This window comes from Abrus precatorius, unplaced genomic scaffold (assembly GCF_003935025.1).
Source record: "Abrus precatorius isolate BTA unplaced genomic scaffold, Abrus_2018 Scaffold2, whole genome shotgun sequence".
NCBI lineage: Eukaryota > Viridiplantae > Streptophyta > Magnoliopsida > Fabales > Fabaceae > Abrus > Abrus precatorius.
In genome coordinates, this window is record NW_020874362.1 from 9,947,525 (window position 1) to 9,962,920 (window position 15,396).

General features: G+C 32.8%; 1 protein-coding gene and 1 non-coding gene across 4 annotated transcripts; both read left to right on the plus strand.

Moving 5' to 3' along the window:
* Window positions 1-5,002: 5,002 nt before the first annotated feature.
* On the plus strand, window positions 5,003-15,126 carry LOC113858235 (4'-phosphopantetheinyl transferase-like). 3 transcript variants are annotated; one of them, XM_027490764.1, is made up of 11 exons: window positions 5,003-5,254; window positions 7,995-8,118; window positions 8,832-8,918; window positions 11,422-11,602; window positions 11,826-12,001; window positions 12,773-12,840; window positions 12,976-13,077; window positions 13,234-13,389; window positions 14,028-14,147; window positions 14,398-14,530; window positions 14,733-15,126. In XM_027490764.1, the coding sequence occupies exons 4-11, from the start codon at window positions 11,493-11,495 to the stop codon at window positions 14,852-14,854; spliced, it is 987 nt and encodes a 328-aa protein (XP_027346565.1). In that variant the 5' UTR covers window positions 5,003-5,254; window positions 7,995-8,118; window positions 8,832-8,918; window positions 11,422-11,492; the 3' UTR covers window positions 14,855-15,126. The 3 variants fall into 3 exon arrangements, with proteins under 3 accessions (XP_027346565.1, XP_027346566.1, XP_027346567.1); XM_027490765.1 differs by lacking the exons at window positions 7,995-8,118; window positions 8,832-8,918 and adding an exon at window positions 6,173-6,228 and having other exon boundaries at window positions 5,012-5,254; window positions 14,404-14,530; window positions 14,733-15,008; XM_027490766.1 differs by lacking the exons at window positions 7,995-8,118; window positions 8,832-8,918; window positions 14,398-14,530; window positions 14,733-15,126 and adding exons at window positions 6,173-6,228; window positions 14,242-14,330 and having other exon boundaries at window positions 5,012-5,254; window positions 14,028-14,167.
* Window positions 8,814-8,980, plus strand: LOC113860467. The gene has a single exon (XR_003503919.1). It is a non-coding gene; the product is annotated as a small nucleolar RNA snoR143 (small nucleolar RNA).
* Window positions 15,127-15,396: the final 270 nt, after the last annotated feature.

Sequence of the window (15,396 nt, forward strand, 5' to 3'; positions counted from 1 at the left end):
TACTAATTGGGGAGGCTGTGTTGACAATTGATGATCCATCTTTGGCTATTGCCTCTTTTTAGGACCTATCTCTTATTTCTTGGCGTTCAAAAAAGTAGTCCACTGTATCACGATCATTTGCTGAGGCAGAATATTGAGCACTTGCATTTGCTACCATTGAGACGCAATGGTTGACTTATCTTCTCAACAATTCGAAGATCACTCCGGCACGACCTTCAATTCTCTATTGTGACAATCAAAATGCTCTTCATATTGCTGCCAATCTTGTTTTTTATGAACTAACAAAACACTTAGATATTGATTGTCATATTGTCCGGGAAAAGACTCAAGTAGGACTCATGCAACTTCTTCCGATTTCCACCAGTTCAAATCGTTGATATATTTTACTAAAGCTTTAGGACCTCGTCAATTTTATGTACTCCTTTCCAAGCTTGGTATGTTGAATATTTTCCATCCTTAAGCTTGCGAGGGGGTAACAACCATAACAGACAATTAGAATTAGTTTCTTTTTTGTTGTTAGTAACGGAATCAGTTTTAATGTATATTTCTATATTCCTATATAATTCCATTGTACTGCATTGAAAAAAAAGTGAGATAATGTAATATTTTTGACTCTCAATCTTATACTTCACGTACGTATCAATTTTATTTCTCATAATCTTGATACTGAAGTCAAGTTAAAAGTAAATTGTGGAAGATATAACACATCAGTTAGATAAAAATATCGTGAAAAATGTATTGTGCCTGCATACAAAGCTAAGATTTTGCCTCCATTAGGCAGGTTAACATTCAATAGATCAATCTGTCTTATTGTTTCAAAACATTTGAGTGAAGAGCAAATATGATCAGTGGCACTAGTGTCCAATATCCATGTTTTTGCATATATATATATTTAATGAATTAATCAATGGTGAATTACAGTTACTTGTGACCTAGTGACTCCCTTTGGAACAAGAGCTGACTCCTTTTGAAGTCACTTGATTGACATTGTGTATTGTTGATGATTCTGTACCTTGTAACAAATTTAGGAGATGCTGATATTGTTCAAGAGTAATCATAGGTGCCGAATTCAATTTTTGCTCTTTGATAGAAGTTGTATCTTCATTCTTTATGTTGTCGTTTTCCTACCAGATTACTTGCAAAATTATCTTATTTAAAATAGGGTGGATACCCATGTTTCTTGTAACATACCTCAATGGTGTGACTAACTTTACCACAATATACACAAATCTTATTGTTACCCCTACCAAAAGATTTGGAGTGATAACCACGTCCTCGAGTAGAACTAAAACAATGCCCTTCAGCTGCATCAATAACAATCTTTTCATCATTGTCCAAATTTAATAGTGTTCCAAATTGTCTTTCTTGTTGCAACACCATAGAGAAAACACGGTTGAGACTAGGAAGTGAGTTCATAAGCAAGACCTGAGATCGTAGATTTGCATATTGCTCATTTAATCCTGTCAAGAATCACATCACATAATCTTGTTGTCTGAACAATTGAGAATTTTGCATTGATGCACATATACAAGTTACTGCACAAGAGCATTGAGGAAGGGGTCTATAGTGTTCCAATTCCTCCTATAAAACCTTCATTTCTATAAAGAAATCTATAGCTAAAGATGCTCCTTGTCGTAAAACATATACTTCTTGTTGCAATTCAGATACTCGAATCAAATCACCCTGTGAGAACCGCTCTTTTAAATCATTCCAAGCATCTACTGCATTCTCAATATACACAATACTTTGTGCAATTGATGTTGCACTGAATTAATAATCCAAGAAAGTACCAAATTGTTGTAGCGCTTCCATGCTTCCTGTAATAAATCGGTTGATTTTGGAATGTCAATGGTGCTATTGACAAATCTATATTTATTATTTGAAGCAAGAACTCTCCTCATCATACGCCCATGAATGATAATTTTCACCCAAAAGGACTGGTGAAACAATGATTGTGGTAGGACTTTCATTTGGATGGATATAGAAAGGACTTAGCAATAACCAAATGCAGAAAAACTTGTAGGCAATATATCAAACTTCTTTGATGCATCAATCATCATAGAGCAAAAGAGTATACACAAGTAAGACTAATTACTCACAATTTCAAAAATTGCAAGCTAAGAATGATAAATCTTGTTAAAAGAAAATTGATCCATTGAAACATATGGAATCAATTTCATATCATCAGAGAAAAAAAATGATTCAAAACAGAAAGGCTTTAGTAATCCAGAGTGCAAGACAAGGGTCCACATTGAAGTAGCGATTACAGAAACACAGTCGAAGCCAACGTTTCTAATTGGTGACCATGGATCTCTCAAGCAAGTAAAGCAAGAATAGGAAGAAATCCTCCTTCTTGGCTCTGGAAAAAAATAAAAAATAGAGTATACAATCATGGCATATTACAAAAAATAACCTTTCCTCCAAACTGAGTCCCTTGGATCTGGCAGCATAATGGTTACGGCTGGAGTCTTCGTAACCATCGGCTGTGGCGGAAGGAGAGGCGTTGTCGCTCCAAGAGAGAGGAGTGATTGGGCTGCATCTGGTTGAAAAGGCGGTGTCGCAATGAAAGACGACGACAATTAGCCTCGATCTTGAGCGTGGCTGTTTGAGGCCCCAAGAGAAAGGCATAAGTTGAAGTTTAGACGAAACAATGTGCTTGAGAAGCAGTAGAAGGTCGACGACAGTGTTGTCCATCATGACCATCCTCACCCACTCGTAGTTCATTGGTGTGTGCGTATATGAGGGAGAGAGAGAGGGATGGCAAATGTGTTGGAAGAGAAAAAAAAAAGAAGACAATGGGAAGGATCGGTTTATATAATAATAATAAAAGAGAGAGTGAGATTTTCTCTCCGTAGAGTGCCTAATAGAATCAGAAGCTCATGATGGGTACTATGACTCTGATAGAACTAACTAACTACTAACAGTCTTAACTAATTTCTAACACTTTAAACTCTAATAAAAATATTATATTTTTTCTTTCTCTTTCTATCTCTTTTATTCATACCTATTCTCCCTTTGAACTTAAACAAAAATAAAAATTCTTTTTTTAATAAGTTTTTTTGGTTGAGTCTTAAAAGTTCATCAATTATGTCGGTCGATAAAACTATGGAAGAGTTAGAAGATGTCATGGTATATATATATATATATATATTACCCAATTTCATTGAAAAAGTGATAATGATAGACATTTGTGATATGCATCCTTTGTGTTGGCCAAGCTATCTTCTAATAGTAGTTATGTAAGTAAAAACAAATTTCTTTGATAAGTTTTTCTACTCTACTCATTACCACTCTTCTCTTTCACTATTAGAACAAAACAATAAACATAACATACATAACATTTTTTTCTTAGTTTTTTCACGTTTTGATGAGTTGCTTTGCTAGAAAGAAATTTTCATGTTATTGATGGAGATGTGAAGTATTAGAAACTAAAAGACAAAAAGTTTAAAGACAAGGAAGATATTCATGATATTTTTCCTTAGCATGTGTACTATTATACATATTAGCATGTGTAGTATAGAAATATGAAATATAGATACAACTTTTTTATTTGCTATTAATTAGTTAGTTGTTTTAATGTATTATGATGTTTTATTTTGATGTTAAAATATGCAATTTTTTTAGGTTGAGCTTTAGATATGTTTAAGAAAAAACTATAAACTCGTTTTTTAAGAGAAAAGAAAAGATAGGTGATAAAATAAACTACAGTATAATAAATTTAAATTTAATAAGTAATATTGAAAATGTTATTAACCAAACCTGCAATACAAACTACCGATCAACCTATCAAAATTATAAGAATTAAATAATTTTTTTTTGATATTAATACTTTGATATGTAATCTTGAAAAGCATTCACAAATTTGGAGATTAACCTATTAATCACCAAGATGAAATTTACAGGGCATATATAAAGTTTGTAGCATATCAATTTTTTTTATGGATGTGTATCCCCTTTCTAGACAATCATCCTTGATGCTTTTGAATAAATTATAAGAATGAGACAATACTAGAAAGGTTTCACTTCACTGGATTTTGGGACACATCTCATTTTTGTGCTTCATGGCAAAAATTATGCTATTGTTGCATCTCTAACTTTTGTTGTAGTTGGACCATTATAAATTTCACATTAGAATCTCATATTTTCCACGTAATACCCAAATACCATACCTAACAATAAAAATACTTATTAATGAAGGCATTTTTCTCTTCTTTTACTACTTTTAATGAAAACATTTTCCTTTTACTTTACCTTGACAAAATGAGTCATTTTTTTACTCCTTTATGATAATATAAAATATAAATTCTTTATATTATCTAATAAAAAATAAATAAATAAATTGTAAGTAAAGCTAAAACAAAACTATTATGTCTTGTTCTATTCTTTTATTTAAACAAAATTAACACAGAAAATTTTAAATATCATCAAATGATAAAAATATAATATCATATAATGATGAAACACGTTCAAAAATATGATTAAATAAATAGTATGAACAATAATATCATTTCATTGTATAAAATAAATTTAAAATAATATATTATTAATATCAAATAAGCACTTTATGCCAAATAATTTAGTTTAACTTTAAAATCTCATTATTTAAATAATCTTATTCTCTCAAAATTTTTAAAAAAATTTTAGAATCGTGATATTTTTTTTATTTTACCATTATAATATATTAAAGTACATTAAAATATTATAATTTTATTATTTGTAAATTATTCACACAATAAATTAAATAAAAGAATATAAATATTTTAAAGTGATTTAAAAAATAAAAAATTAATTAAGATAAATGATAATCTTTTAAATTAAAAAAATAAAACAAAATTCTTATAAAAAATAAAATAAACTTTCTCTTCTAATATAAAAATAATTTAATAACGATCAATTAAATATTTTTTAATAAAAGTTAATGAAAAATAAATAATAACAGAATTTTATAACAAATTCCTAACGAAGACGGACATATTTTTCCGTTCTCTCCCTCACCCACAACACTCTTTTTCTTCCGTCATCACACATTTTCTAAGACACACTCTCTCCCGTTCTCTCCCTAGCTGCACACACGAAAGGAGGTTTTCTATTTGCCAATTCGGGGCTTGCTTTGATTTTCTTGGCTTGCTTTGTCTTTTGGAGAATTTTGATGATAAACACTCTGGATTCTCCTCTCAGGATCATCCAATTTTTCCGCTTAAGATTCCACGTTGCCAGATTTTGGAAGGGAAAGTTGTATAATCCAATCTGCCAAGTAAAGCACTGGAACCCTTTTAACCCACATTGGTTTTAGCATCTCAATTTTAGTCTTTTGTAGTTTACACTGAATGCCATATTCTTTTTGCTTTACCTCGTTAATTACATAACGATTGATGAATCTTTTGATTCCTTGATCCCTTTTACATATGTGTATTTTGTTGTGTATTTTTGTGGTTTTCATTATGTTTAAGAGCCACATCATCCAAACTCTCTTTCAAACTATAAGGAGTATCACCTTCCTCTATGCTATGCTTATGCACCACACCAAGCTCGTTAGGCTATTGTTACTTGCAGTAAAATGACATTACTTATGTTTGTATCAGCAATAACAACTACAGAATTATCTATTAAGGATTAGCAGAACTACACATTGTAGTGGCTTAGATTCCGAATTCAAAACTGTTCCAAGCTTGAATCAGAGTCATCATTGCATTAGAAACCCTTTCTTTTTCATCTACATTCAGATTCAACGAACAGGGAACACATTTTTGTTCTTCTACTTTATTAATTTTTTGAATGGTTGAGTTCAAATGGGTTAGTATTTGTTTTTTAAATTCATTGTAAAAACCTTGCGTCAAGTTTGCGTGTGGGCTTGATGGAATCTTAATCCATTGGTTTAATAGTCATAAAAATGATGATAAAAGTAGTGCTGTCAAAAAGGGCTTTTAGCCCAAAGCTCAGCTTTGAAATAATCCATCCAGTTCTGACCCTGTTATTATTAAAAGAAATTAGTAAGCCCTAAATTGTTTAACCCAAAATATGTGAGTTAGGGAGGGTAGGGATATTTGTGGGTTAGCCGTGATCCCCAAAAAACACAATTTCTATTTTTTTATGTTGTCTCCTTGCTATTGGAGTAACGCACAATGGGGGAGAAAAAAGAACCCTAATTCCTATCTCTTTGCAATTGCTGCAGCAATTTTGATTTCTGAAAAATTTGTGAGATGTCTCGTTTGCAGCTTCTATTTTTTGGTAAGATTAGTCTTAATCCCAATCCTATTTTCAATTTCCCTAATCTTAATGAATCTCTTTTTTTTTTTTTTCTGTGATTTATAGTTAATTCGTGTCCTGTGAATTTGTTATTGCTAAGTTTCAAATAAGTGTTAGTGTTTGATATCAAGTGAGGCACAGACTACGAATTGGTTTAATGTTGCTTTTCCTTAAGTTGGTTTCTTCAATCCAAAGGAATAGATACCCTTAACTGTTTTTTACTCTGGTTCTTCTCCCCACGTTACTTTAATCATTTTCATTTTCTCTTATATATATTTTTCCATTATTGTTATTATGAGGCGGCCTAAGGGGTTGGTTATCATGAGTGTGGGGATCAGTGTTTCTCTTTAAGCATGTTTCTGTGGATTTGGTTTAGTGTTTTTGCTGTGGATTTAAGAGAGGGAAAAAAGACATGACTGGCAGTAATGAAGTCAACCTAAATGAATCTAAGGTAAAATCCATATGGTGTTTTTTTTGTCTGAAGGTGGCATTATATATATGCTTCTGCGTTTTCCTTCCTTTATTTCTTCTGATTAAGTGTCGTGTGGTTTTGTTGATGATTGGTTATGGGGTTGAAGGGGACAAGTTTTAATCTATAACTTCAATTGCAAGGGCCAAGGACTGCATATTCGTTGGGGAATCTCTGAGTTAGAGGGTTCTCTCTCTTTTTTCTATTACCTACTAATGATGGTACCTAGAGGGTGATGTGGGTTTTGGGGTTTGTTTAGTTTTTCTTGTACTTTCTATTTCTCCCATGTAGGCCTTGGGTTTCTTTTTCTGGTAAATTTTGTGTTTGATTTGAAAATTCCCCTTTTCCTGAAGATTTGTAAGGCTCATTTAGGCACAAACCCCTTTATAATTTTTGTTGCTGTTGTAATTTCTCAACTTTCCATTTTATAACTTTGGCTTTTCTAGGGGAAGGGAGGGTGTCAGCTTAGTGCCTGTGTTATCTGATTAGAGGAATCAATTTGCAGTGTTTTTAAGGCTTATCGCTTGGTTCACATGCATTTGACTTTTTGCTTCATATGCAGGTTGTTGTATATGTTATATAATTAAAATTAAGTGAATTGAAGTATGCTGATTTTGAGTAGTTTTAGTAATCTTTCTTTGGACATGTATTCTTGTAAAATGATTTTGCAAACCAGTGAGCATGTGCAATTGTGCATGCTATCCAGTACGTAGGCTTGAAGATGTTCTACTTGTGTCATACCCTGAGAAATGCCTTTCAGGTGTTTAACTGTCAAATGCCTTTCTTCTATCTGATTTTTATGATTTGTTCTCTCTATTTTTAAAATTACATAAATTATTTGGTATTTTTGTCAAATTTCAGTTTTTTAAAATATTAAAATTTTAACTTTTTCCTCTTCAAGCTGTAATTTCAAATTGCATAAATCCTTCATTTTCTATCAAATAGTTTACTTTTAAACTTTTATGCCTAATTTATTTCTCAAATCTATTATAAACCTCCAAATATTTAGATAAAAATTGGATAACACAAAGTTATTAAGTTCAATAAAATTAATAAAAAAAATTATTCAATTTAAAATTTATACAGATTTAATTAACTTAAAAACATTGAATAATATAATTGCATACAGTCTATATATATATATATATATGATTAGGTGGAGCACACAAAACAACATTGTTTATATAGTGGTGCTTGTTGCCTTCTTTGTTTATTTGAAGTTTTTTATTTTATTTTATTTGCTTGTTAATAAGACAGTAACCTCTCCTCCTTTTCACAGAAGCCATTTGGTTGAGCTTTTGATGCAAACAGCATACGTACAACCTCCAGGCTCCATCAGATCAATTATTGGATGATATCTGACCTGCATTTGTGCATTCATTTAGAACAGTGACAAAAGAGACGTGAGCTTTCCTTCTCTGACTCATAGTTATTTTTAAATTTTCCAGCAGTATTTTACATTGTTGCCCTGGATTTTTTTTTGAATTTAAACATGAAAACATGCAGAAAATATGGTATTATTAAATGTGACCCTCTAATTGAATGTGAATAGTGTGAATCGGAATCCTAAATGGCCGCAAATGTTAGCATCTGCAAGTGATTATTATACAATTCGTATATGGGGACCAAGCTTATAGAAAATAAGATTTTGTACCTTGTAGCATTGTTGATTTGTTTTTGGTTTGGTCTAGTTGCTGATGAATATTATAGGGTACAACTTAATAGAATGTGCCTTTTTTGTATGTCATGTTCAGTTACTCTTTTAAGATCAGTAATTTTTTTTTACCCATAAAGCCCTAGCCCTAACCCTAACCTTGGCCCTTTGAGATTTTTTGCCCATAGGGCTTTTTATTTAGTGGGCTTTTTGGCCCTAACCTACATGGGTTAGGGATAGGACTGGGCCAATCGGGCTTTTTGACAGTTCTATGTTCAACATTCTCACTTTGGGTTGAATTAGGAGTAGATCCTTTCTGGGTTAAGGCGCCTTAGTTGATATTATTATTATTATTTCTTCGTTGAATTCCTTTTCTCCTTATTTTTTAAAGTAATTGCAGTTCCACAAATTTTCAGATGATTGAAATTGATAAATTTTTTTGCCTTGCACTGTGTATCATAGGTCTCTTTGATTATTTAGAGTGGCCTTTGAGCTACGGTGCATAAAATAAGAGCTGATTTGTCAGCAGGCAGCCAGACAACTGCTGAGGTGGATCCACAGATGAACAGCTTGTTTTAATGTTGTTTGTCTACTAATTTCACCTTAAATTTTATTAAAGATTTTGTTTATATTATTTTTAAATTAAGTTTGAGTACAAATATTTATTAAAATCATAGGCTTAGATAGTTCCATGATTATTTTGTTCTTTTTCCTTAGGCTGCATTACCAGTTAGATAAATAAGTTTTGTTTTTGGAAAATCAAGTGGGACCTGGGAAAGTCATTACAAGATATGTAATGAAAGGAAGAAAGTATTAATTGGGCCTCATCTGAAAGGACTCTGCAAACTAACTATTGTCAAAAAATACTTTCTCCCAAGTCCATGCTTAAAAAGTTATATTTATTTAGCATTTGGTCTCTTAGCTGTGATCTAACCTGTATGGTTGCAATTTCAAAGAAAACTCAATCACCCACTTGATAAACCATCACCCACTTGATAAACCATCTCATGTCTGTGTTTATTGGCCTACAACTTATTTTGGTCCTTTGTCTTGCACAAATTGCCTCTTAAATCTTTCAATACTTCATCCGTTGTTGTTGCAATTGATTCATGCTATCCTCTTTAGATTGAATAGTATTGCCCTTCAAAAGCAAAGAAGGAATTATGTCCGCATAACACCTTAAATGGGGTCATCTTCGTAGCAGCACTATAATTCGTGTTGAACCAAAACTCAACTCAACTCAACTCAACCAATCCCCCTAACTCTTGCGCTCCAACCCTATCATGTACATTCACCAATTTGGGGGAGTAAGGTGTACTAATTTTTAGTTTTGTGCCAATGTACTTGAACAATTCTTTCCAAAAGGTACTAAGGAAGACCTAATCCTGATTAGTGACTATAGTTGAGGGGAACCTGTGGAGTTTGACAATTTCTCGCGCAAAAAACCTGAGCCACATCAGCAAAAAAGTAACAGTAAGTGAGGGCTAGAAAGAAGGCATATTTGGTGAGTCTCTCCACCAATACTAAGAGGGTGCCCTTTCCTTTATCCTTGAGTAATCCTCTAATGAAATCCATCAATATATCCGACCAAACCTGTGTAAGAAAGGACAATGGTTGTCACAACCCTGTAGGAGCAAGAGCCTCATTCTAATTTTATTGGCAAATCTCACATTGCATCACAAACTCCTTGATATCTGACCTCATTCCTTTCCAGTATAAAACACCAGTTATCCTCTTAAATGTTCTAAAATATCTAGCATGACCACCAGTATGGGATGCATGTAATTCCCTTATGATTTCTTGGATTTGCGGAAAATGCCTTGGTAATACTAGCTGTCCAAGGTAATATAGTCGTCCCCCTCATAACTCATAGTTTGTACGTGCTCTAGGATCCACCACCAAGTCTTGCATTAATGCATACAATTGAAAATCCTTTTGAATTTCCAGTTCCCAATCCTCCCACTTTTCTATTTGTAAAATTATCATGGCAGTCTTCTGAGAAAGAACATTAGCTGTTTTATTTTCCTTCTCAGGCCTATATTGTATTTCAAAATTGAATATGATGAGCTTGGAAGTCTATTTAAATTGTTCTTAAGTCAACAAATGCCGTTCAGTGAGAAGTTTAAGGCTCTTTTGGTCAGTGATAATAACAAAACACCTGTCCATCAAGTAATGTTTCCACTTCTGTGCCACTTGAACTACTGCCATCAATTCTCTTTAATATACAGATTTGGTTTGTCCTCTTTTTGACAAAGTGTGACTCCAAAATGCTAATGATCTTACTTCCTATAATAATACCGCGACTAGAGCACCTTAAGTACATCTCTCAAGTGCTAGACATGTAACTCCACAGAGGAGCTAAACACAAGAATGTGGTCAAAGAAAACAAATACATATTTTTCTTTAAAAGGGCCTAAGTACCTCATTCAAAAGGGATTGAAATATGGAGGGTGCATTGGTCAATCCAAACAGCATGACCAAGAACTCATAGTGGCCTTCATGTGTTCTAAAAGCAGTTTTCTCTATATCTTCCTCTTTTTGTCATAATTGCCTGTTCCCAAGGCATTTAGCTCCCAGTTCGTTTTCCCTTTTTCTCATTATTATGTTTTCTGGTTTTAGATTTCAAAAGAAAGAAATCTGTGGTTTCTCTTAGCCCAGTATATGAATATGAGAGACAGGAACAAATTGGTTCACTCCTGGAATTTTCTTCTGATGTTAGAAGAGAGTTTCGAGAGGCAGGTAGCACCATTTCTCTTCCCCTAGTTTATTATAAGGCACTACTTATCTTTCACTTTAAGGTTGCTCTGTTTCTTCCTTTTCGCTCAATTCGTAGCCACAAACTTCTGAATTAGTTTTTCCCCTTTTATTTATTCCCGATTTTTTGGTTAAATTCCCTAAATATATATTTACTTTATGAGGAAACCTAAACTTGATGCAATTTGTGAATGAAACATATCTATCTTAGGCTGTTTTTTTTCCTTAATCAAACACTACCATGCTTGAGTTGTACATATACGTTCTGTCATCTCACTAGTATTTCTATGTTTCCCAGGATTTATCTATTTACTGTCATGCATAACTAATTTAGAAGACAGCACCAAGGATGCTTGATACTGTGCGTGAATGACGTTGTTTCAAGACAAAGCACGGTTAATGATGAATATGAATTGCTTTGGAAGGACACTCATCACTGCGTCATCCTCTTTGCCCCTTGTGCAACTCCCAGCACAAAAGTATTTCACTATCTTGACCATCTAACTGCTTGTTTCTATACTGTGCACCATTGACGTGTTTTTTTGTACAATTAGATTTTTGTTTTTAATTTAAAAGAACTTTATGTTAGTATCGTTTGTGGATGTCATTTCTATTTTAAGTAGTCATATGTTGCTTATGTATCGTCCAAAATGTTATTTAATGTATTAGGTGAATAACTATTTTCCTTATGCTGGAATGTAGGGAAGCTCATTTTTGGTATGTTTTACCTGATGAAGTGAAGAGTACAAAACTATTAAACCGGTATTTAGAAATTGTATCACCTTGTGAAAAAGAAAATGTATTTCACATGCGTGGAGAACAGCTGAAGAAGAGAGCACTCCTTGCTCGTGTGTTGGTCCGGACGACATTAGCAAGATGTAAGTGAAGTTTAGTATTTTGGCGCTGAGTTATTGTCTTTATTCTTCCTTGTTCATCATTTGTATAACACTGTTCCTATATGTAACTCATTTATATTTTCAGTTACAATTTAGTATTTAATAGACCCAAACCTTGTGGATGTCACATAGTGGTTAATAGTGATACTACCACAGCAACTAGCAAGATTAGGCTTTTGAGTTGGCTGAATATCTCTTAATCACATACATATTTCTTGCTCTTTATTTTTACTTTTTATGTTTTGGAATCAGTGTTGAAATCTGCCTATGTTGTTGTTGCAAAGTTTTAATGTAGCCAGTCCCAAGCCTGGATAAAAAGGGGGAGGGTCATGTTAGGCAGTTGATAGCCAACATAAAACTTTGTTGAATTTCAATGATATGGATCAGTGCTATGTAGGATTGGCAAATATTTTGCGAAGGCACTGTGTGTACAATTATTTAGCAGTGTCTTGTACCTGACTCATTTTTCTAGTGACAATTTTGTATAGCACTCGTTTTGACATGGCTTCCTGTTTCATCTGGAATCAACCACTTTTTGCAACTTTTTACCTTAATAACAGCTTTAACATGATTTGATTAGTTTTTTACATGGCTGACACATAAGCCTACATGATTCATGGACCATTCTTTGTACAGAACTATCTGTTGTGGTTACTTTGTAATCTGTTTATTCTTCCTGTTCTGCTTCATTTGGTTTGATCTTTCTATATCATGACAGAGATCATATATCTAAACCATATTATTTACTGCTAGATCAGATGAACTGTCAGATTGATCCAAAGTCTTTAAAGTTTAGGACAAACAACTATGGCAAGCCTGAGGTGTGTTTTTAAATTGCTCATGCATTACGTGCAGCGTCTGTATGATCACTTTTTTCTTCCATAATTGCTATGTATTGTTCATGGAGATTGTTTTTTTGGTAAACACTTAACATTTGTAGTGGCATATTGGAATAGGTGGACTGGCTATACACTGATGATTGGAGCTTACCACCACTGCATTTTAATATCTCACATACTTCGTCTTTGATAGCTTGTGGAGTAACTGTGGGTTCACCTGTATGTATTTACTATTCTTACACAGAAGTTATTTATTTATTTAGCCGCAAATGGGTTGTTATTTCTCTTCTAGTTTTATTTTATTTTTCTTATTGTCATTTTTCTTGCTGAAGACCATCTTCTTTGAATTTATTTAACTTGCCTTTCTTGTTATAGATTGGTATTGATGTGGAAGAAAAGCAAAGGACATTAAAGAACAATATTTTAACCTTTGCACGGCGATACCTTTCTCCCCATGAAACAGAAATGCTGACTCGCATTGCAGACCCTGAACTTCAGCGTCAGGAGTTTATAAAATTATGGACTCTGAAGGTTAATTAATATATCTAATGTTCTATTGCTATTGGGTTGCACTTTTATTTCTTAGTTGAGAGTTAGGTGTGAAATATATTATTCTTTGAACTATTATCTTCAGAAAATTTAAGTAATATTTTTTAATTTAGCCTCATAAAAAAATTATTTTCTTAAAGCATTATTTACTTTTTGAAAGTAATGAGGTATTGGAGTACTGAACAAGTTAAAGATTCTACTTTATCTTTGAAGATATTGGTAATACATATCCATATTATTATGGAACTGAAATTACTTGGAAAACATTCTCAATGGGTAAAATGCAAATTTATATAATATTTTTCAAAGGTGTCTAGATGATTCGTTCCTTTTTTGTTAGCTCCAAGAAGAGTAAGGTTTGTAGTTTTCTCTCACAGGAGATGACTAAAATCCCTTTTTAGATTTTGATTTGTTTACAAGTTCCTTAGTTTTTATTCAAAGTATTCAAGTGAGCAATGCAATATGTAGTATGCATAAAGTTCCTTCAAAACTTTCTGTTCTACAACTTTTATAAGGGTAATATAGTTAGTCAGCATAACTTGTCGTTGTTACAAGTTGAAATTCAATCCATGTTTTGCGATTCTGTAGCTTTCACTTACAGAGGCATTTCCCATTTATAGGAGGCATACGTAAAAGCACTAGGGAAGGGCTTCTCAGCTTCACCTTTTAAGACTTTTACTATTCAATTAAGAAACCATATGGAAGGAGGCATTCACACTCCACCTCATATGATTTCTAAGGTATGCCTCACTCTTACAAAGTTTGTTTGAAATATAGAGAGCTTTAAATTAGAAATGTTATTTGATGAGAATGTATTCTTCTTCTGAAGGAAAGTTCTGTCATATGGGCACGTGCTATAAAAATATGTTGGCCAATACTCAAGCCACCATTGCAGTAAACTGCATAAATCCTTCTTCAGTATTAGCATATTAAATTTTACCACGTGATTTATTGGTTTTGTCTGCCTTTAGCATTTTATTTTGTTGACAGATACCTGACATTACTGTTGAACCTTCTGATGATGACCTGAAGAATCTGTCAAGCAATTGGCAGTTTGTGCTTCTGGAGTTGGCTGGTTCTCATTATGCTGCTGTTTGTATAGAACAGGACAGGATGAATACAGGTAGCAAGTCTTATTTTATGTTATAAGGAGTATATTGCATTAATGCTAAATGCACAACATTCCCTTCATAATTGCACATGTGGTTGCTAGCCTGCATGTTGAACTTTTTTTGTCACACTTAGATGTAGCCATTTTTGTAGCTGTGGCCATTTGTGGGCCCAACAATTCCACGAGTCACTTCAGCCTAATGTTTGTGTTGCAGGAAAAGGGGACATTCCAATAAATTTGACCATAAGGAAAACAATTCCATTTATTGAGGATGAGTGTATTTCTGCAACTAACAATGTTGTAGTCATTGGTGGCTTGACTAGGCTGTCAGTGTGATTATTAATTCTATGTCAAATGTAAGTTTTGGCAGTAGTTTTCCATTCTGCCTTTCTTTAGCTTTTCGGAATAAGTGATTCCAATTTATTTTAGAGCTTCCCATGTTCTTGTTGCCTAGCTCTGGATTTTGTAGTATCTTTAGAAAAGTAAGTTAGCTAAATGCATTGTCTTTTTTCATTGTTTGCTTCTTTATCATTGTAATCTGAAGTGATCGTTAAACATGCTGGAAATAACTTTTATGAACTGTCCTTGAAAATAATTATAATGATTTGACAAATTTAGCCATCTTGTTTGAAAAATTACATCAAATGACATTATCTATATATTTATTTATATAAATTTGTATTATTCGAGGTGCTGAATTGCATTTATTACATGCATATTTATATATCTATATTTGTACTTGTTTTCTTTTATTTTTGTAAGGATATATATTGTATGTGTATGCCAACTATTAAGTGTAGTTATGTATTTGATAGAAAGTGATCGTGAGGTTAGAAAGATTTCTAATCAACATTATAAAGAATTATAAAAAATAAGGG